The 19,387-nt window shown below is 46.6% G+C and overlaps 1 protein-coding gene across 1 annotated transcript in view; it reads left to right on the forward strand.

Moving 5' to 3' along the window:
* Positions 1 to 14,025: 14,025 nt before the first annotated feature.
* The window catches only part of MFSD11 (major facilitator superfamily domain containing 11), a 162,755-nt gene continuing 157,393 nt past the window's right edge, over positions 14,026 to 19,387 (forward strand). Inside the window, exons 1-2 of the mRNA XM_063960439.1 lie at positions 14,026 to 14,490; positions 17,504 to 17,667. Coding sequence (XP_063816509.1) covers positions 17,572 to 17,667 — 96 coding nt within the window. The 5' untranslated portion in view covers positions 14,026 to 14,490; positions 17,504 to 17,571. The remainder of the gene's footprint in view (positions 14,491 to 17,503; positions 17,668 to 19,387) is intronic.

Below are 19,387 nucleotides of genomic sequence, written 5' to 3' on the forward strand. Positions count from 1 at the left end.
CATCCTATGTCTTCAGGATCTCTCCTCCCGGCTGGATGAAATTCAAGCAACCCTCCGTGGGTCAGGGGCGTCTAGTGTACCGACTGTAGCACCTACGGTGGTGTCCCCACCTGCCATACCCATTTCCGCTCCACGTCTCCACTTGCCGACACCTGCTAAATATGACGGATCCACGAAAGCCTGCATGGGTTTCTTAAACCAGTGTGAGATCCACTTTGAGTTGCAACCGGGCAGTTTTCCTACAGACCGTACTAAAGTTGCTTATATAATCTCTCTTTTCACTGGCTCCGCTCTCGACTGGGCATCATCTTAATGGGAAAGATCAGATACACTGTTATCATCCTACGCTGAGTTTGTGGCAACTTTTTTAGATGCATCTTTGATGAGCCAGGCCGAGTATCATCAGCCTCTTTTGGAATCCTCCGGTTACGTCAGGGGACACGAACTGTCGGGCAGTATTTCGTTTAATTCCAGACATTGGCATCAGAAGTTTTCTGGAATGAGGAAGCCCTCTATGCAGCTTTCTGGCAAGGCCTGTCTGAACGTATAAAAGATAAGCTCGCTACTAGAGACTTGCCCTCGAAATTGACTGAGCTCATATCGCTCTGCATCAAGGTTGACCTAAGGTTCCGCGAAAGGGCTATAGAGCGAGGCAGATCAACAGTTCATAAGACTCCTTTTGCTCCTCCTCCTCGCCAGCCATCTCCACCTAAAGACAAACCTATGCAGATAGGTCACTCACGATTATCTCCAGCTGAGCGCAGAAGACATCTCTCTCACCATCTTTGCCTGTATTGTGCTGCACCATCCCACCTCATTAACGCCTGTCCCAAGCGTCCCGGAAACTCCAAGTCCTAGCCCGCCAAGGAGAGGGTCGGCTAGGAGCAATGAATACCTCTCCGTCTTCAAGTGACTGCAACCTCTCAGTTTCTCTTCAGGTGGCTCAACGTACCAAGAATCTTGTTGCCTTGTTGGATTCTGAAGCAGCCGGAAACTTTATAACTGAAAAGTTCGTTAAGCAGTGGTCTCTACCCACTGAGAGACTTTTATCTCCTATATCTTTAACTGCCATGGACGGTAGTAAGATTTCTGATGCGGTGATTACCTCCAAGACCCTACCTATCCGTCTGAATGTAGGGGTTCTGCACACCGAACTGATCTCTTTCCTGGTAATCCCAAGGGCCACTCATCCTGTGGTTCTAGGCCTCCCATGGCTTCGCTTGCATAATCCCCAAGTTGATTGGATAACTACCCATATCCTGGCATGGGGTCCTTCGTGTTCTGAATCATGTTTACGCAAAGTGCTTCCAGTTTGCAAATCCTCTTCTAAGTCTCCTGATGTTCCACCTACTCCATATCAAGATGTCACCGATGTATTCAGTAAGTCTTCAGCTGATATTCTTCCTCCCCATAGAGAGTGGGACTGCCCTATTGATCTCATCCCAGGGAAAACTCCACCTCGCGGACGCACATATCCATTGTCATTGCCTGAGACCCACTCTATGGAAGAGTATATTAAGGAAAATCTGGCTAAAGGGTTCATCCGGCCTTCATCTTCTCCAGCTGGCGCAGGCTTCTTCTTCGTAAAGAAGAGAGATGGTGGCCTGCAGCCTTGTATTGACTACCGGGGTCTGAATGACATCACAGTGAAAAATCGGTACCCTCTGCCGCTTATCACCGAGTTGTCTGACCGCATCAGTGGAGCCACCATTCTTTTAAAGTTAGATTTATGGGGTGCTTATAATCTCATCCGAATGGGAGACGAGTGGAAGACCGCTTTTAACACCCGTGACGGACATTATGAGTACCTCGTCATGCCCTTCGGACTCAGCAATGCTCCAGCGGTATTTCAACACTTCATAAATGAAACTTTTAGGGACATTCTCTATCGACATGTTGTGGTTTATCTCAATGATATCCTTATCTTTGCGAATGATCTGGAGGAACATCGGTACTGGGTGAAAAGTTTTGTCCCGTCTCCGTACTAATCATCTGTATTGCAAACTGTAAAAATGCGTCTTTGAAGTTAAATCCATTCCATTTCTGGGGTATATTGTGTCCGGTTCTGGCCTGGAGATGGATCCCAAGAAGCTTCAGGCTATTCAAGATTGGCCGATTCCTGTAACCCTCAAAGGCATCCAGAGTTTTCTAGGTTTCGCCACCATTAGAGACTTCTCCACCATCACAGCACCTATTACAGCGCTTACAAATAAAGGTGCTAATCCTTCCAAGTGGTCAGAAGAAGCCGTTCAAGCTTTCCATCAGTTGAAACAGAAGTTCATCTCTGCTCCAGTATTAAAACAGCCAGATACTAGCTCACCCTTTACCCTAGGAGGTGGATGCCTCTTCTGTTGGAGTGGGCGCAGTCCTGTCTCAAAGAGCCAATGATGGTCATCTACATCCCTGTGGGTTCTTCTCTCTGAAGTTTTCCCCGGCCGAGTGTAACTATGCCATTGGTGACCAAGAGCTTTTGGCTATCAAACTTGCACTGGAGGAATGGAGATATCTGTTAGAAGGCGCTTCTCATACCATCACCATTCTGACGGATCACAAGAACCTTTTGTATTTAAAAAACGCTCAATGTCTTAATCCTCGTCAAGCCAGGTGGGCACTCTTTCTCCAGATTTAACTTCAAACTTCAGTTTTGTCCTGGGTCACAGAATCGTAAGGCTGATGCCCTCTCCCGCTCTTGGGAGCAAGAAAATGAGTCTGAGTCTACTGACAAGCATTACATTATTGATCCAGTGGCGTTCTCCGCAGTGAGGATGGACTCTATGCCCCCATCAGGGAAAAGTTTTGTAAAGCCGGTTCTCAGAAGGAAGCTCTTGCATTGGGCACATTCCTCCCGCTTCGACGGACACGCAGGCATTCAGAAGACCTTAGAATTTGTTTCCAGATCATACTGGTTGCCGACCCTGAAGAAGGACATTAGTGAGTTTGTTGCATCATGTCCGAAATGTGCTCAGCACAAAGTGCCCCGTCAGTCACCAGTTGAGCAACTGGTTCCGTTATCTGTTCCTCATCATCTGTGGACTCATTTATCTATGGATTTTGTCACGGATCTCCCTATGTGTAATAAGTTTAACACCATCTGGGTGGTAGTTGACCGGTTCACCAAGATGGCTCATTTCATTCCTCTTACTGGTCTTCCGTCAGCTTCCAAGTTGGCACAAGTCTTCATCCAAGAGATATTCAGATTACATGGTCTGCCAGAGGAGATTATTTCAGACAGAGGTGTTCAGTTTGTGGCCAAGTTCTGGCGAAGTCTCTGCCAGGCTCTCCAAGTCAAGTTGAAATTCTCTACAGCCTATCATCCCCAAACCAATGGGCAAACTGAGAGGGTGAATCAGGACTTGGATGCCTTCCTCCGTATCTATGTATCATCTTCCCAAGATGATTGGGTTCAACTTCTCCCATGGGCTGAATTTTGCCACAACAATCAGTACCATTCTTCATCTTCCTCTACACCAACTATGGGTTTCACCCAAAAGTTCCAGAGTTCCAACAACATCTGTGCCTGCAACTGATATCACGCTTCGGCAGTTTTCTGACAATTGGAAGAATGTCCGAGCAGCTCTTCTGAAAGCGTACAAGAGATTTGCGGATAGGAAGCGAAGGGCAATACCTGCTCTTAAAGTTGGTGATCGTGTCTGGTTATCTACAAAGAATTTAAGATTGAGGGTCCTAAGCATGAAGTTAGATCCCCGCTATATTGGACCTTCCCTGGTTGAACGAGTGATTAATCCAGTGGTTTACAAAACTTCAGCTACCTCCATTTCTGAAAGTTCCTAAGACATTCCATGTTTCACTCAAGCCAGTAATTCTGAATCACTTTCACACAGCGCTTCCCTCTTCTCCCAAAGTCCAGACTCAACGTGGTGTTGAGTATGAGGTTGCCAAGGGTGCCAAGATCCTAGATTCACACTTCAGATATGGCCATCTTCAATATCTGATTGATTGGAAGGGCTACGGTCCTGAGGAACGTTCCTGGACGAATGCATCAGATGTCCATGCTCCTAAATTGATCCGGGATTTCCATACCAGATTACCTCGGAAACCTAAGAAGTGTCCTGTGGCCACTCCTAAAGGGGGGGGTGCTGTCACGATCTGGGTGTCTGGTCACCATTTTCTACCACTTAGGTGTCTCCTGAGATTGGCTCAGCGTGCCAGGCCCAGGTCATAACTATGTTTTGGTTACATTTCATTTTTATGTTACCTGCAGCGCCGGCTCAGCGGCCTTCTTACTGTTTTCATCTGGCTTGGTCTGGCACCCTTAGCTCCGTTGCGGCCGTCACCACCGCGTCCGTGATCCTGCCGTATGGAGACTGAGTGTGGCGTCCTCTGTGAACTGCGGCCGCTGCTGTCATCTCTGTGGCTGCTGTGCGTGTAGCATGGAGTCTTCAATGGCGGCGGGAGCCGCAGCAGCAGTTGTGGTTCTTTCCCCTTCAAACTCTGTCCGTGGGCACAGCCATGTTGATTCAAGTCACATGTCAGTCTTCTTACCAATCCGTAGCACTGCTGGTGCCTGTGCCAAGTTGTCAGCCAATGCCTGCTCACCAGTAGGTGTAAATATCCTGTCCCAGCACCCAGGAATTTGTCAGTGCTTCAGTTGTCTTTACAGTGATTCCAGTGGTCAGCTTCACTAGAGACTCTCCTGTGTTATACTCTGCAGGACTCCCTGTGTCCATACTCTGCGGTGCAGTCTGCTTCTCCTGTGATAACCCTCTGCGATGCAGCCTGCCTCTCCTATGGTAACTCTCTGCGGTGCAGTCTGACTTTCCTACTATTGCACCCTGTGGTGGCAGAGTATATGCTTTGGCTAACAGTAGCTATTCTCCTGTGGAACTCGGTTCACATTGTTCTCTGTATTCAACACTACAGTTAAATACTATTCCTGCGATCTCTAGCATCATTCTCATATTCCTGCGATCTCTAGCATCATTCTTATATTTCTTCAACGTTCTCAAGCATCATTAAACACCTTCAACTACTTTTCAAGTTCTGGTCTCAAACCAGTTGAAGTCCAGAGACTCTCTTCACGTTTATTGTTCTGTTTCACCTTTCATGACTTTTATTATTTAATAAAACCTTAAAGACACTTCCAGTTGTCGTGGTCACGCCTTCGGGCATTGGTGCTGCAGCTCCTGCACATGTCTAGGAGTCCCATTACATCTCCTAAGTTTCACTACCCGTCAGCCCCAACAACTGAGGCTTCCCGCTACCAACAGCAGCCCTCAGTTGTGACAGGTAATGGAGGACTGAAGATCAGAGGTGAGATCTGTCTGGAGTGCTTGGAGCATCTGATAAAGCATGTGGACTGTAAGGGGAGCTTCGGAAGAAGGATCAAGTCCAACGTCAGAGTGCAATGGGGGAGTAGCTGTAGAGGGAGATGCTGCTGCGATCTCCCCAGCAAGCACTGGCTCAGGAGTGCTATGAGAGACAAATTTGATAGGAGGCGCAAGAGCGGAGAACTTCTTTCGTTTAGGAGGCATTATGGATGTCTGGAGACTGGAACAATGAGCAAGAAGAGCAGGGCGAAGGGTGTTAGACCCAGAGGTTCTACAGCAAGTAACGATAGACAATGGAGGTCTTACCGTTGTGAGTGAGATAGCTCATGAAGTCATCATATATCTGGAGACAAGCGAGACATGGCAATCCAGGGATTGCTGGACATTAAAGCATAGGTAGATATAAGCTTATAGCTTGAAGGTGAGCAGCTTTAGGTAAGGCAACGAAGCAAGGCGGAGGGACAGTGTACTATCTTCCAAAGACTCAGAGTCAGGATCCAGACTCCCGCACCACCACAGTGCCGCAGCTCACGGGGATATTATATATATATATATATATATATATATATATACATACATACATACATACACACACACACATACATATATATATATACACACTGCTCAAAAAAATAAAGGGAACACTAAAATAACACATCCTAGATCTGAATGAATGAAATATTCTTGTTATATACTTTGTTCTTTACATAGTTGAATGTGCTGACAACAAAATCACACAAAAATTATCAATGGAAATCAAATTTATTAACCCATGGAGGTCTGGATTGGGAGTCACCCTCAAAATTAAAGTGGAAAAACACACTACAGGCTGATCCAACTTTGATGTAATGTCCTTAAAACAAGTCAAAATGAGGCTCAGTAGTGTGGGTGGCCTCCACGTGCCTGTATGACCTCCCTTTAATGTATGATTGTCGGCACCTGTTTTGAACAGGTTAATGGATAAGAAAGGTGTTTCAGCACAGGTGATGGCAATCATAAATGATGAGGAAAGTCCAAGAGCAGAGCATTCTGTCCCTCCCGGTCCTGGAGAGGGTCATGTTGGGAGGTATGCATAACAGGCCCTACACACTGGCCGATCCGCCACTGAGCTGCCCGACGGCGACCCAGCGGCGGGGGGGGGCAGTGACAGGGGGAGTGAAGTTTCTTCACTCCCCTGTCACCCGGCTGCATTGAAGTGCAGGCAAATATAGACGAGATCGTCCATATTGGCCTGCATGTACAACCGACGGGGGACCACCGATGAACGAGCGCGGGGCCGCGCATCGTTCATCGCTGGAGCCTCCACACTGCACGATATGAACGTTATCTCGTTCATTAATGAACGAGATCGTTGATATCGTGCAGTCATGTTGGCCAGTGTGTAGGGCCCTTAAGTCTCACTAGTGGATGGGGGCCTTAACTCTCTCTGCACATTACATCTTCCCCTCCTGCAGTGCAGCATTGTTTTTCCCCAATTGCTAGGGTACCCCTTAATGTGATCTCAGATAATCAGTGTTGTACTGTACAACATATGCAAATGAGTCTGACAATAGGTGCTTCCTGCGTCTTGCTCCATTCATTGCAGAAATGCAGGTTTATCTTGCTGTTCTCAACCTCCCTACTGCGCTACTAAAAAAAATAACAACAGTAGTTTAAGAAAACACCGAAAGAAAATACTAGATCCTGACGTTCATTATGGAGGAAGGCTATGACAGTATAGGATATATTTACTAAAAGTAGATTTTTATGACATTTTTTGTAGCGATTTTACTGATATTTAAAAATCGTCTGTTAGTAAATATTTGTTTGAGCCCCTGAAACATAACATCGATGTACATGTATTTAAATCAATAGACATCAATAAACATTGCTGTCAGTAAATATATCCCTATGACCTAACTAGAAATAGGACATTAACCATGTAACTATGCTACTCTGATTAAGCTTATCAAACTATCCCTATAAATTGGGACACTAATGAATTATACAGTTTCTTTCTGTGGCTGGATGACTTCAAGCATGCATTTTTAAGCTTTAATCGGCCACAAAACCTGTGCAGTCCGTGAGTGTCCAAGTTTAAAGGGCTGGTATGGTAACCCAAATGATGAACACCAGGAATAGAAAATTTAATTTGTCATATGTTCCAGTTTCCCTGGGCCAAGTTGTGACCACTCCAGATAGCATGTTTTGCAGCATTTTAATAATACCCCTTTCTCTGACGTCCTAGTGGATGCTGGGGACTCCGTCAGGACCATGGGGATTAGCGGCTCCGCAGGAGACAGGGCACAAAAATAAAGCTTTAGGATCAGGTGGTGTGCACTGGCTCCTCCCCCTATGACCCTCCTCCAAGCCTCAGTTAGGTTTTTGTGCCCGTCCGAGCAGGGTGCAATCTAGGTGGCTCTCCTAAAGAGCTGCTTAGAAAAAGTTTTTAGGTTTTTTATTTTACAGTGAGTCCTGCTGGCAACAGGCTCACTGCAACGAGGGACTTAGGGGAGAAGAAGTGAACTCACCTGCGTGCAGGATGGATTGGCTTCTTAGGCTACTGGACACCATTAGCTCCAGAGGGATCGAACACAGGCCCAGCCATGGAGTCCGGTCCCGGAGCCGCGCCGCCGACCCCCTTGCAGATGCCGAAAAGTGAAGAGGTCCAGAAACCGGCGGCAGAAGACTTTTCAGTCTTCATGAGGTAGCGCACAGCACTGCAGCTGTGCGCCATTGTTGTCACACACTTCACACCAGCGGTCACGGAGGGTGCAGGGCGCTGCGGGGGGCGCCCTGGGCAGCAATGAGAATACCTTGTTCTGGCTAAAAAATACATCACATATAGCCCCTGGGGCTATATGGATGTATTTAACCCCTGCCAGGTCTCACAAACACCGGAGAAGAGCCCGCCGAAATAGGGGGCGGGGCCTATCTCCTCAGCACACAGCGCCATTTTCCTGCTCAGCTCCGCTGCGAGGAAGGCTCCCAGGACTCTCCCCTGCACTGCACTACAGAAACAGGGTAAAACAGAGAGGGGGGCGCACTTTTTTGGCATTTGTTGATATATTAAGCTGCTATAAGGGAGACAACACTTCTATAGGGTTGTTCCTATATATTTATAGCGCTTGGGTGTGTGCTGGCAAACTCTCCCTCTGTCTCCCCAAAGGGCTAGTGGGGTCCTGTCTTCGATAAGAGCATTCCCTGTGTGTCTGCTGTGTGTCGGTACGTGTGTGTCGACATGTATGAGGACGATGTTGGTGTGGAGGCGGAGCAATTGCCGGTAATGGTGATGTCACCCCCTAGGGAGTCGACACCGGAATGGATGGCTTTGTTTATGGAATTACGTGATAATGTCAGCACATTACAAAAATCAGTTGACGACATGAGACGGCCGGCAAACCAGTTAGTACCTGTACAGGCGTCTCAGACACCGTCAGGGGCTGTAAAACGCCCTTTACCTCAGTCGGTCGACACAGACCCAGACACGGACACCGAATCTAGTGTCGACGGTGAAGAAACAAACGTATTTTCCAGTAGGGCCACACGTTATATGATCACGGCAATGAAGGAGGCTTTGCATATCTCTGATACTGCATGTACCACAAAAAGGGGTATTATGTGGGGTCTGAAAAAACTACCTGTAGTTTTTCCTGAATCAGACGAATTGAATGAAGTGTGTGATGAAGCGTGGGTTAACCCCGATAGAAAACTGCTAATTTCAAAGAAGTTATTGGCATTATATCCTTTCCCGCCAGAGGTTAGGGCGCGCTGGGAAACACCCCCTAGGGTGGATAAGGCGCTCACACGCTTATCAAAACAAGTGGCGTTACCGTCTCCTGATACGGCCGCCCTCAAGGATCCAGCGGATAGGAGGCTGGAAACTACCCTGAAAAGTATATACACTCATACTGGTGTTATACTGCGACCAGCCATCGCCTCTGCATGGATGTGCAGTGCTGGGGTGGTTTGGTCGGATTCCCTGACTGAAAATATTGATACCCTAGATAGGGACAGTATTTTATTGACTTTAGAGCAATTAAAGGATGCTTTTCTTCATATGCGAGATGCTCAGAGGGATATTTGCACTCTGGCATCGAGAGTAAGTGCGATGTCCATATCTGCCAGAAGAAGTTTATGGACGCGACAATGGTCAGGTGATGCGGATTCCAAACGGCATATGGAAGTATTGCCGTATAAGGGGAAGGAATTATTTGGGGTCGGTCTATCGGATTTGGTGGCCACGGCAACAGCCGGGAAATCCACCTTTTTACCTCAGGTCCCCTCCCAACAGAAAAAGACACCGTCTTTTCAGCCGCAGTCCTTTCGTTCCTATAGGAACAAGCGGGCGAAAGGACAGTCATATTTGCCCCGAGGCAAAGGAAAGGGTAAGAGAGTGCACCAAGCAGCTTCTTCCCAGGAGCAGAAGCCCCCCCCGGCTTCTGCAAAGCCCTCAGCATGACGTTGGGGCTTTACAAGCGGACTCAGGGGCGGTGGGGGGTCGACTCAAGAATTTCAGCGCACAGTGGGCTCACTCACAGGTGGACCCCTGGATCCTGCAGATAGTATCTCAGGGTTACAGGTTGGAATTCGAGAAGTCTCCCCCTCGCCGGTTCCTAAAGTCTGCTCTGCCAACGTCTCCCTCAGACAGGGCGACGGTATTGGAAGCCATTCACAAGCTGTATTCTCAGCAGGTGATAGTCAAGGTACCCCTCCTACAACAGGGAAAGGGGTATTATTCCACACTATTTGTGGTACCGAAGCCGGACGGCTCGGTAAGACCTATTCTAAATCTGAAATCTTTGAACCTGTACATGCAAAAATTCAAGTTCAAGATGGAGTCACTCAGAGCAGTGATAGCGAATCTGGAAGAAGGGGACTTTATGGTGTCCCTGGACATCAAGGATGCTTACCTGCATGTCCCAATTTGCCCTTCACATCAAGGGTACCTCAGGTTCGTGGTGCAAAACTGTCATTATCAGTTTCAGACGCTGCCGTTTGGATTGTCCACGGCACCTCGGGTCTTTACCAAGGTAATGGCCGAAATGATGTTTCTTCTGCGAAGAAAAGGCGTATTAATTATCCCTTACTTGGACGATCTCCTGATAAGGGCAAGGTCCAGGGAACAGCTGGGGGACGTAGTAGCACTAACCCAAGTAGTGCTGCAACAGCACGGGTGGATTCTGAATTTTCCAAAATCTCAATTGACCCCGACGACACGTCTGCTGTTCCTGGGAATGATTCTGGACACGGTTCAGAAAAAGGTGTTTCTTCCGGAGGAGAAAGTCAGGGAGTTATCCGAACTTGTCAGGAACCTCCTAAAACCAGGGAAAGTGTCTGTGCATCAATGCACAAGAGTCCTGGGAAAGATGGTGGCTTCTTACGAAGCGATTCCATTCGGCAGATTCCACGCACGAACTTTTCAGTGGGATCTGCTGGACAAATGGTCCGGATCGCATCTGCAGATGCATCAGCGGATAACCTTATCGCCACGGACAAGGGTGTCTCTTCTGTGGTGGTTGCAGAGTGCTCATCTGTTAGAGGGCCGCAGATTCGGCATACAGGACTGGGTCCTGGTGACCACGGATGCCAGTCTGAGAGGCTGGGGAGCGGTCACACAGGGAAGAAACTTCCAGGGAGTATGGTCAAGCCTGGAGATGTCTCTTCACATAAATATACTGGAGCTAAGAGCGATTTACAATGCTCTAAGCCTGGCAAAACCCCTGCTTCAGGGTCAGCCGGTGTTGATCCAGTCGGACAACATCACGGCAGTCGCCCACGTAAACAGACAGGGCGGCACAAGAAGCAGGAGAGCAATGGCAGAAGCTGCAAGGATTCTTCGCTGGGCGGAAGATCATGTGATAGCACTGTCAGCAGTGTTCATTCCGGGAGTGGACAACTGGGAAGCAGACTTCCTCAGCAGACACGATCTACACCCGGGAGAGTGGGGACTTCATCCAGACGTCTTCCACATGATTGTGAACCGTTGGGAAAAACCAAAGGTGGATATGATGGCGTCTCGCCTCAACAAAAAACTGGACAGGTATTGCACCAGGTCAAGAGACCCTCAGGCAATAGCTGTGGACGCTCTGGTAACACCGTGGGTGTTCCAGTCAGTGTATGTGTTTCCTCCTCTGCCTCTCATACCAAAAGTACTGAGAATTATACGGCAAAGGGGAGTAAGAACGATACTCGTGGCTCCGGATTGGCCAAGAAGAACTTGGTACCCGGAACTTCAGGAGATGCTCACGGAAGATCCGTGGCCTCTACCTCTAAGACGGGACCTGCTTCAGCAGGGACCGTGTCTATTCCAAGACTTACCGCGGCTGCGTTTGACGGCATGGCGGTTGAACGCCGAATTCTAAGGGAAAAAGGCATTCCGGAAGAGGTCATTCCTACACTGGTAAAAGCCAGGAAGGAGGTGACTGCACAACATTATCACCGCATTTGGAGAAAATATGTTGCGTGGTGTGAGGCCAGGAAGGCCCCCACGGAGGAATTTCAATTGGGTCGATTCCTACATTTCCTGCAAACAGGATTGTCTATGGGCCTCAAATTGGGGTCCATTAAGGTTCAAATTTCGGCCCTGTCGATTTTCTTCCAGAAAGAATTGGCTTCAGTTCCTGAAGTCCAGACTTTTGTAAAAGGAGTACTACATATACAGCCCCCGGTTGTGCCCCCAGTGGCTCCGTGGGACCTTAATGTAGTTTTGGATTTTCTCAAATCCCATTGGTTTGAGCCACTCAAATCGGTGGATTTGAAATATCTTACATGGAAAGTAACCATGCTACTGGCCCTGGCTTCAGCCAGGAGAGTGTCAGAATTGGCGGCTTTATCGTATAAAAGCCCATATCTGATTTTCCATTCGGACAGGGCAGAACTGCGGACGCGTCCTCATTTTCTGCCTAAGGTGGTGTCAGCGTTTCACCTGAACCAGCCTATTGTGGTGCCTGCGGCTACTAGCGATTTGGAGGATTCCAAGTTGCTGGACGTTGTCAGGGCATTGAAAATATATATTTCAAGGACGGCTGGAGTCAGAAAATCTGACTCGCTGTTTATACTGTATGCACCCAACAAGTTGGGTGCTCCTGCTTCTAAGCAGACGATTGCTCGTTGGATTTGTAGCACAATTCAACTTGCACATTCTGTGGCAGGCCTGCCACAGCCTAAATCTGTCAAGGCCCATTCCACAAGGAAGGTGGGCTCATCCTGGGCGGCTGCCCGAGGGGTCTCGGCATTACAACTCTGCCGAGCAGCTACGTGGTCGGGGGAGAACACGTTTGTAAAATTCTACAAATTTGATACCCTGGCTAAAGAGGACCTGGAGTTCTCTCATTCGGTGCTGCAGAGTCATCCGCACTCTCCCACCCGTTTGGGAGCTTTGGTATAATCCCCATGGTCCTGACGGAGTCCCCAGCATCCACTAGGACGTCAGAGAAAATAAGATTTTACTTACCGATAAATCTATTTCTCGTAGTCCGTAGTGGATGCTGGGCGCCCATCCCAAGTGCGGATTGTCTGCAATACTTGTACATAGTTATTGTTACAAAAAAATCGGGTTGTTATTGTTGTGAGCCGTCTGTTCAGAGGCTCCTACGTTTGTCATACTGTTAACTGGGTTCAGATCACAAGTTGTACGGTGTGATTGGTGTGGCTGGTATGAGTCTTACCCGGGATTCAAAATCCTTCCTTATTGTGTACGCTCGTCCGGGCACAGTATCCTAACTGAGGCTTGGAGGAGGGTCATAGGGGGAGGAGCCAGTGCACACCACCTGATCCTAAAGCTTTATTTTTGTGCCCTGTCTCCTGCGGAGCCGCTAATCCCCATGGTCCTGACGGAGTCCCCAGCATCCACTACGGACTACGAGAAATAGATTTATCGGTAAGTAAAATCTTATTTTTACATCACCTGAAATATCCCAGGATTTTGCACAGGAGCGTGCAAAACCCCGGGACTGCAGGCGGTGTAAAAGGGTCCTTCTCCTAAACCCCGGGTCCACTTTCCTGGGAATCCAACCGGACTTGTACGCAGGGTTGAACATGGGTAAGACCCTGGTAGGAGGTGGTGTAAATGGGTAAGCCGACCCGGCACCCATTTACAGCATGGCAAACCTCCCGTACCGCAGTGTCCGGCGGGCGGTCGGGAGGCTGGGGGTCACTGCGCACGCTGTCTATGCAGACAGCAGCGCCGTGCTGGTTGCCATGCAGCGGCTGGGGACATTGCACATGCTGTCTATGCAGACAGCAGCGCCATGTCTGGTGCCTGGAAGCGCCGGAGGCTGGGGGCAGAAAAGCAGCTTCCAGATTGCTGGGCTTGCCCCCAGAATGACGCTCTGGAGCACTGGTCTACAGGATTTCCCGACGCTTAGAGAGGACATCATCGCTAAGCGCCGGCCCACAAGACACTGCACCCGGGTGCAGTGTAAACGGTGATATTCCCGGATCGCCACTGCGGTATAAATGGGGGGTGTCCCGGGTCTGACCCGGCTTGGAACCGTGTTCAAAATCCTGGGTCAGACCTGGGATTTTGGTGTAAAAGTGGTATAATAGTAACAGTAGCAAATGAGCATTTTTTTTGTTGGAGTGTTGGTTTCATCTGTGACTAGATTCCCATGCAACAAAAGAACAAAACAAAAAAGACGCGTTCCAATATTTCTGTGGAAATGAAGGAGTTAAACCTTCCAGCATGATGATGTGGCAGAAAGCAGTGCCTCCTGGGAGATGTAGTACCCAGCTTCCTCTGCACATGGTGCAGCAATGGCCAGACTGTGAAGCTGTGTAGCAGACAGTTCTTTGTGCTCTTCGGCAGACATATTATCGCGCCTACATCTCCTGCAGTAACCTGACTGTAGCAGACACTGCACTGCCCCACAAAGGATCTGCTGCAGGAATTGTTTACGTCCTGCAGAGCAGACATATGGGGAGAAGCTGCCTTCACTAAAGGTGCTAGCCCCTCCTCCTATGCTGCTGCTGTATTCTAGGGTGTCATCATTTGACTCTATTTCCCAATATGCTCAGGGAGGAGGATCCACCTCTAGCACCAGCTGACTCTGCTGGAGGAAGTAGTGGTTGTGAGAGGAGTAATGTCTCTGTCTGGTTACAGGTCAGCTGACTACAGATCGCCCCGTGTTCCCATAGTACCTACCCGGCAGGCACACTTCCACTTGTTCAATGCCCTGTAGTCTGTCCCTGGGCTGCAGAGACTGAGCCACCTGCTAAGAAGGTAGGGAAGAAGCAGCGAAGCTCCATTGAAAATGAATGACTCACAGTTTGTTTTCCTGTGTTGTGCAGTATTGGGAAATGGTCCTGTCTTTGGGAATACAGGTTTCTGTTCTTGCTGTCATTCTCCTCATTAGACTGGGAGCTTTTGTAAAAACAAAGAAATAAAAAAAATAGTAACAAAAAAACATGTTACATTTTCTAAGTCAAATGCAATAATTTATGTAGATATTTTTTTGTTTTGTTTGCTGCCCAGCGAATAATATTTACCACATAACTAGTCTGAGGAAAGTAATATTTTGAGGTTACAAACTCATAATTTGAAAATTTGAAAGCTGATTTAAAAAATGACTTAAAAGTGTTTTTAAGAATTGTTTAGTCTTTGCTTCTTCATTTGAATAAGATAGTCCATACCAAATTTAAATTTGGGATTTTAATGAGATCTAATATGTTTACTAATTGAAGTAATTTTAAGTAGTAATATACGTTTTTGGTTTGAGGCCAGGAAGGTATTACATTTAGTAAATGCATTTCTTTAGCTTGGCTAACCAGCAGGGGGTATCTTTGTCATACAGTATCCTTGTGATTATCCAAACTGAGGCGAATAGTTCCATGTTAAACTGCAGACTGTTGTTTACATTGGATTTTGCATAATGAATTGATTTCAGTGCTACCCACTGATGCATTAACTCATTTTAATATGTAATATCCCAGTACAGTCATCTTGGTGCCAGCTGGGGAGAGGGCTGGATTGTACTTCCTGCCAACTTGTCTGTCAAAATTTTCTATATATCACCCACAACTACACACAATACTTCCAAGAACGGTGCGGCACGCCAGCACAATAACAACGCAGACTCTGTTCTCCCCAATAACAACGTTTCAGTTTATAACTGTCTTGAGGACAGTTATAAACTGAAACGTCCGCACTGTTCTTGGAAACAATATAAATAAATATGTATTTCTAACCTGACATTTGCTGGATTGCTAGCTAATGTGGACACCATATAGCCCCATACCACCACCTGTGTTTCTTTCACTTGTTTCCCTCCCTTTATCGCTGCCTCTCATGTCTATATCCACCCTTTTCACATTGGACAGGTCTTTCCCCACCTTCCCATCTCTGCACCCCTATATCTGTCTTGTGCTCTCCCGCACTTTTTCTTTATCCCCACTTTGCTAACAGTGCTGCCCTGGAGGAGAAGTGAGGCTGTGGGCATTTCTACCAGTCAGCCAGTGAGGGGATGAAGGGGTGGGAATTTAGTGTTCATTCTAGCACCCTGCACCTGTCACAACCCATGCAGTTCCTCTTTCCTGCCTGTTGTGTTGCTCTGGTGGTTCTAGCACACTCTGAACAGTATCTCGGCACTGAGATACAAACCAGAGTGTTTTAAGAGCCTATACACTAGACGACATGTAAACTATGCATTTTTTATTTCCTTTGAACTCCCCAGCAGTCCTGGGCAAATGATATAGTACAATACACGTAAGATATAACTTAAGATCTTGGAGTGACTACATCCAGGAACATGAAGCATTCGTAGTTTTGTCGCTGACAACAGCTTCAGATCTTCAATGTAGCAGGGAAGATCAGAAGCTCCGACCAATGACCAGTGGGACCGCACATCGTTATCATTCACAGACACTGAACGATCTGCACTATTATGAGCGATTTGTAGTTCCGATCCGTTGGAAATGGCCAAATTGCTCATAATATCGTCTAGTGTATGGGCACCTTTAGAAGCACTAGAGCAGAGAGTGACACCCCAGGTAGGAAAGAGGAACTGCAGGGGTTGAGACAGGTGTAGGGGGTTAGAATGAACACTAAACCTTCCAGCAGCTCTCTACGAGGTCTTTGTTAGACACACAGATCTAGCATTATATAATAGTGGTCGTTGCTCCCCGGTGGCTGCAACACAGACTGCAAATAACAGGAGGGGGTTATTACATATATCTTACTGCACCTTGTAATTAAGTTTTCAATATCTGTGGGTGTCTGCCTGTCTCTGGGGGTCAGCACCATGTATCCAAGCCACTGCACCCAGGACACAATATTTAGTGTCTCCTTCCTGTATCTGTTTGCCTCCCAGACTACTGTTTAACTAGCCAATAAGAGTCTGGGGGGCTGGCAGATACAGGAAGAAGACTCTGACTTCTGGGTCCCAGGTGCAGCGGCTGTAATACAGCTGTGCACAGTGCATTAAATATAACATGTTAAAATACATGATTACATTTACAGTACATGGTACACATACTGTACCTCATGTGAAAATGATGCAACAGCACAAGGTATTACGCCCCTCTGTGCCATGAATGTCATGTTGACCATTTGGGCAGGGTCTCTGGCCACAGTTCTACTTTAGAGTGCTATTTAGATGGACACCACAGATGTCCAGGTGCTGATCAGTTAGAGAAACTTCTGATGAACAAATTGGAAAATTAAATTTTAGTAAACCTTACATACAAACAGTGGGTGCTTTGACGGGGAATACAACTTCCTTTAAAGTAGGAATGGCCATCGACCATTGATGGTTTATGACTGATGGAAGTATTTTTGCCATCGACTTTGAGAAAACATCAGCTGCGTTGGTCCAATGGCCGAGATCTACTGACTATTTGCCATTGAGGGTACAGTTATCAATACTTTTAAGAAAAGTAGAATGAGGCTGTCATAAGTTTAGATTTAGTTTGCGACCTACATTTGTTAGGTTGATTATAGCCCCTATGCATGTTAAATGGAATTTTGTTGGGGAAGTTTTATTTTTTTTAAACGTCAAAATAAAATGATCAGATATTTTAGATTGTAGCGTGTGTCCCCCATTTTAGGGTACATGCACACATATCATCTTTTCCTCAGTTTTAGCAGAATGTTATTGCTTTAAGCATTGTATTTGTATTCATTTTCATGTCCACTGTAACACACGTCCAAGAGATAACATTGGAAATTGTAATGTGACACACTTAGGTAATAATACTGTGCTGAATTGTAACACAAACGCTTTGCTTCTCTCCTACAGTTGGTGGTTATAAAGTTTGTTTCCAGGTTTTTTTTTTTTATGAAGTTGATTTGATTTATAAAGCAAAAATGACTCCAGAACAGAAGAAGTTTTTGAACATTTTCATCCTGGGCATCGCCTTCATGTTTATGTTTACTGCCTTTCAGACATGTGGCAATGTAGCGGTAAGTCTTCTAGAAATCTCAAAATTCGGTTACATTTTATCTGAATAGCTTCATAGTGACTGTTTTACACCATAAAACATTTTATTAGTGTACTCTAAAAACATGTTTGTCCTGTTTTGAGGAGTATTCTTTCCAAAGGCATTGACAGTTAATTCTTATTATTACAGTCTGCCACTTCGGCAAAAGTGTTACTATCCTCATCTGAGGAGACGTAATGCCTTAACATGAACAATTTTTATTTTATTTATATTATTTTATTTTTTCATAAATAATAAAGTAGAGAGTGGAGAAGTGATTGTCTTTCGAAAGTGGCATGTACTCCTGTTTCAGTAGCACGGAAGTAGCCGCTTAATGAGGGCACAAGAAAGGTGCTGGTCATACAAACGATTCAATTAGCTCCTGCCGCTTTAGACGGGAGTTGATTTTCCCAAAGGATTGAATCGCCCCCATATAGCTTTTGTTCTTTGTCCATATGGCTGGCTGGCAACAATCTCTTGTAGTGTCCTCCAGAAGGAAATTAATGTTTACATTGACCTTTGGGACCATATATTCCTTAAGTCTGGGCAGCGGTTGTTGGTGTTGCTTGCAGGCTGCGGATTAGTGGTGGGGGAGCCGTTTTTTCTGTCCCGCTAGTACTCTGTCTACTCTATATACCAGTGATGGCTAACCTTGACACTCCAGCTGTTGTTGAACTACATATACCAGCATGCCCTGCTACAGTTTTGTTATTTGGCCATTCTAAAACTGATGCAGGGTATGCTGGGATCTGTAGTTCAACAACAGCTGGAGTGTCAAGGTTAGCCATCACTGCTATATACCAATGGTCTCTGGTACCACTAAGAGCCGCAAACCCACAATTGCCGGACCTCCGGTATACTTCTGCAACTGCTCAGATGATCAGTAATATTTAAAGTTGGGAGTCCCTTGTCAAGGACGCCACTGCTCCTTACACTGACCCCAACACCTGAAGTGTCTGGAGATTGAAGATCCAGTTCCCCTACAGAGGAGATAGACTGGCAACCAGCACTAGGCTCACCTAGTCCACAAAGCCACAGAGTCTGCAGAGCAGTGGCATAGCAAGTAAAAAAATTGCCGCCCAGACTTGCTGGTAATTTCACTGATTAACTCAATAATGCCATCCAGCACATTCATTGTAATCCTCTAGACACATTGGAAACTGAGCACCTGGTTCCAAAGGTCTGTGTAAACATTAATTTCCTTCTGGAGGACACTCCAAGAGACTGTTATTAATCGTCCAAAGGCTCCGAGAGATCTGTGATTATTAGAGCACCGTGAGATTCCTCCACATTCCACTTTGGGAACTTCTAATATTAGCTTCAATAAAAATTGATTTAATCAACATCCTGCTGTCATATTTTTTTCAGTTCTGCACCTACACCTAAACATGTACCCCCCTCCCTGAATACACAGACAATTATCATCCCCCAATTAGATATTACCCACCCATTACACACACTTATCCAACAAACCCCTGGCCCACATCATTAGTGAGCGCTAGAAACTCCCATTTTTGTTGATACTAATGATTAGTAGAAGCCGGGTGCCCCTACACTCCTCAGCTGCTCCTAGCACACCTGTCTGCCCCTCACCTTACGTAACCAGGCACTTGAGAAGTGCATGAGCAGATTTATTATTTATTTTCTTAATAGTGGCTTTTAGTGGGCAACGTACTGACTGTATGGTGGATGCAATGTTATTT

Source organism: Pseudophryne corroboree, chromosome 3 (genome assembly GCF_028390025.1).
Source record: "Pseudophryne corroboree isolate aPseCor3 chromosome 3, aPseCor3.hap2, whole genome shotgun sequence".
Classification (NCBI taxonomy): Eukaryota; Metazoa; Chordata; class Amphibia; order Anura; family Myobatrachidae; genus Pseudophryne; species Pseudophryne corroboree.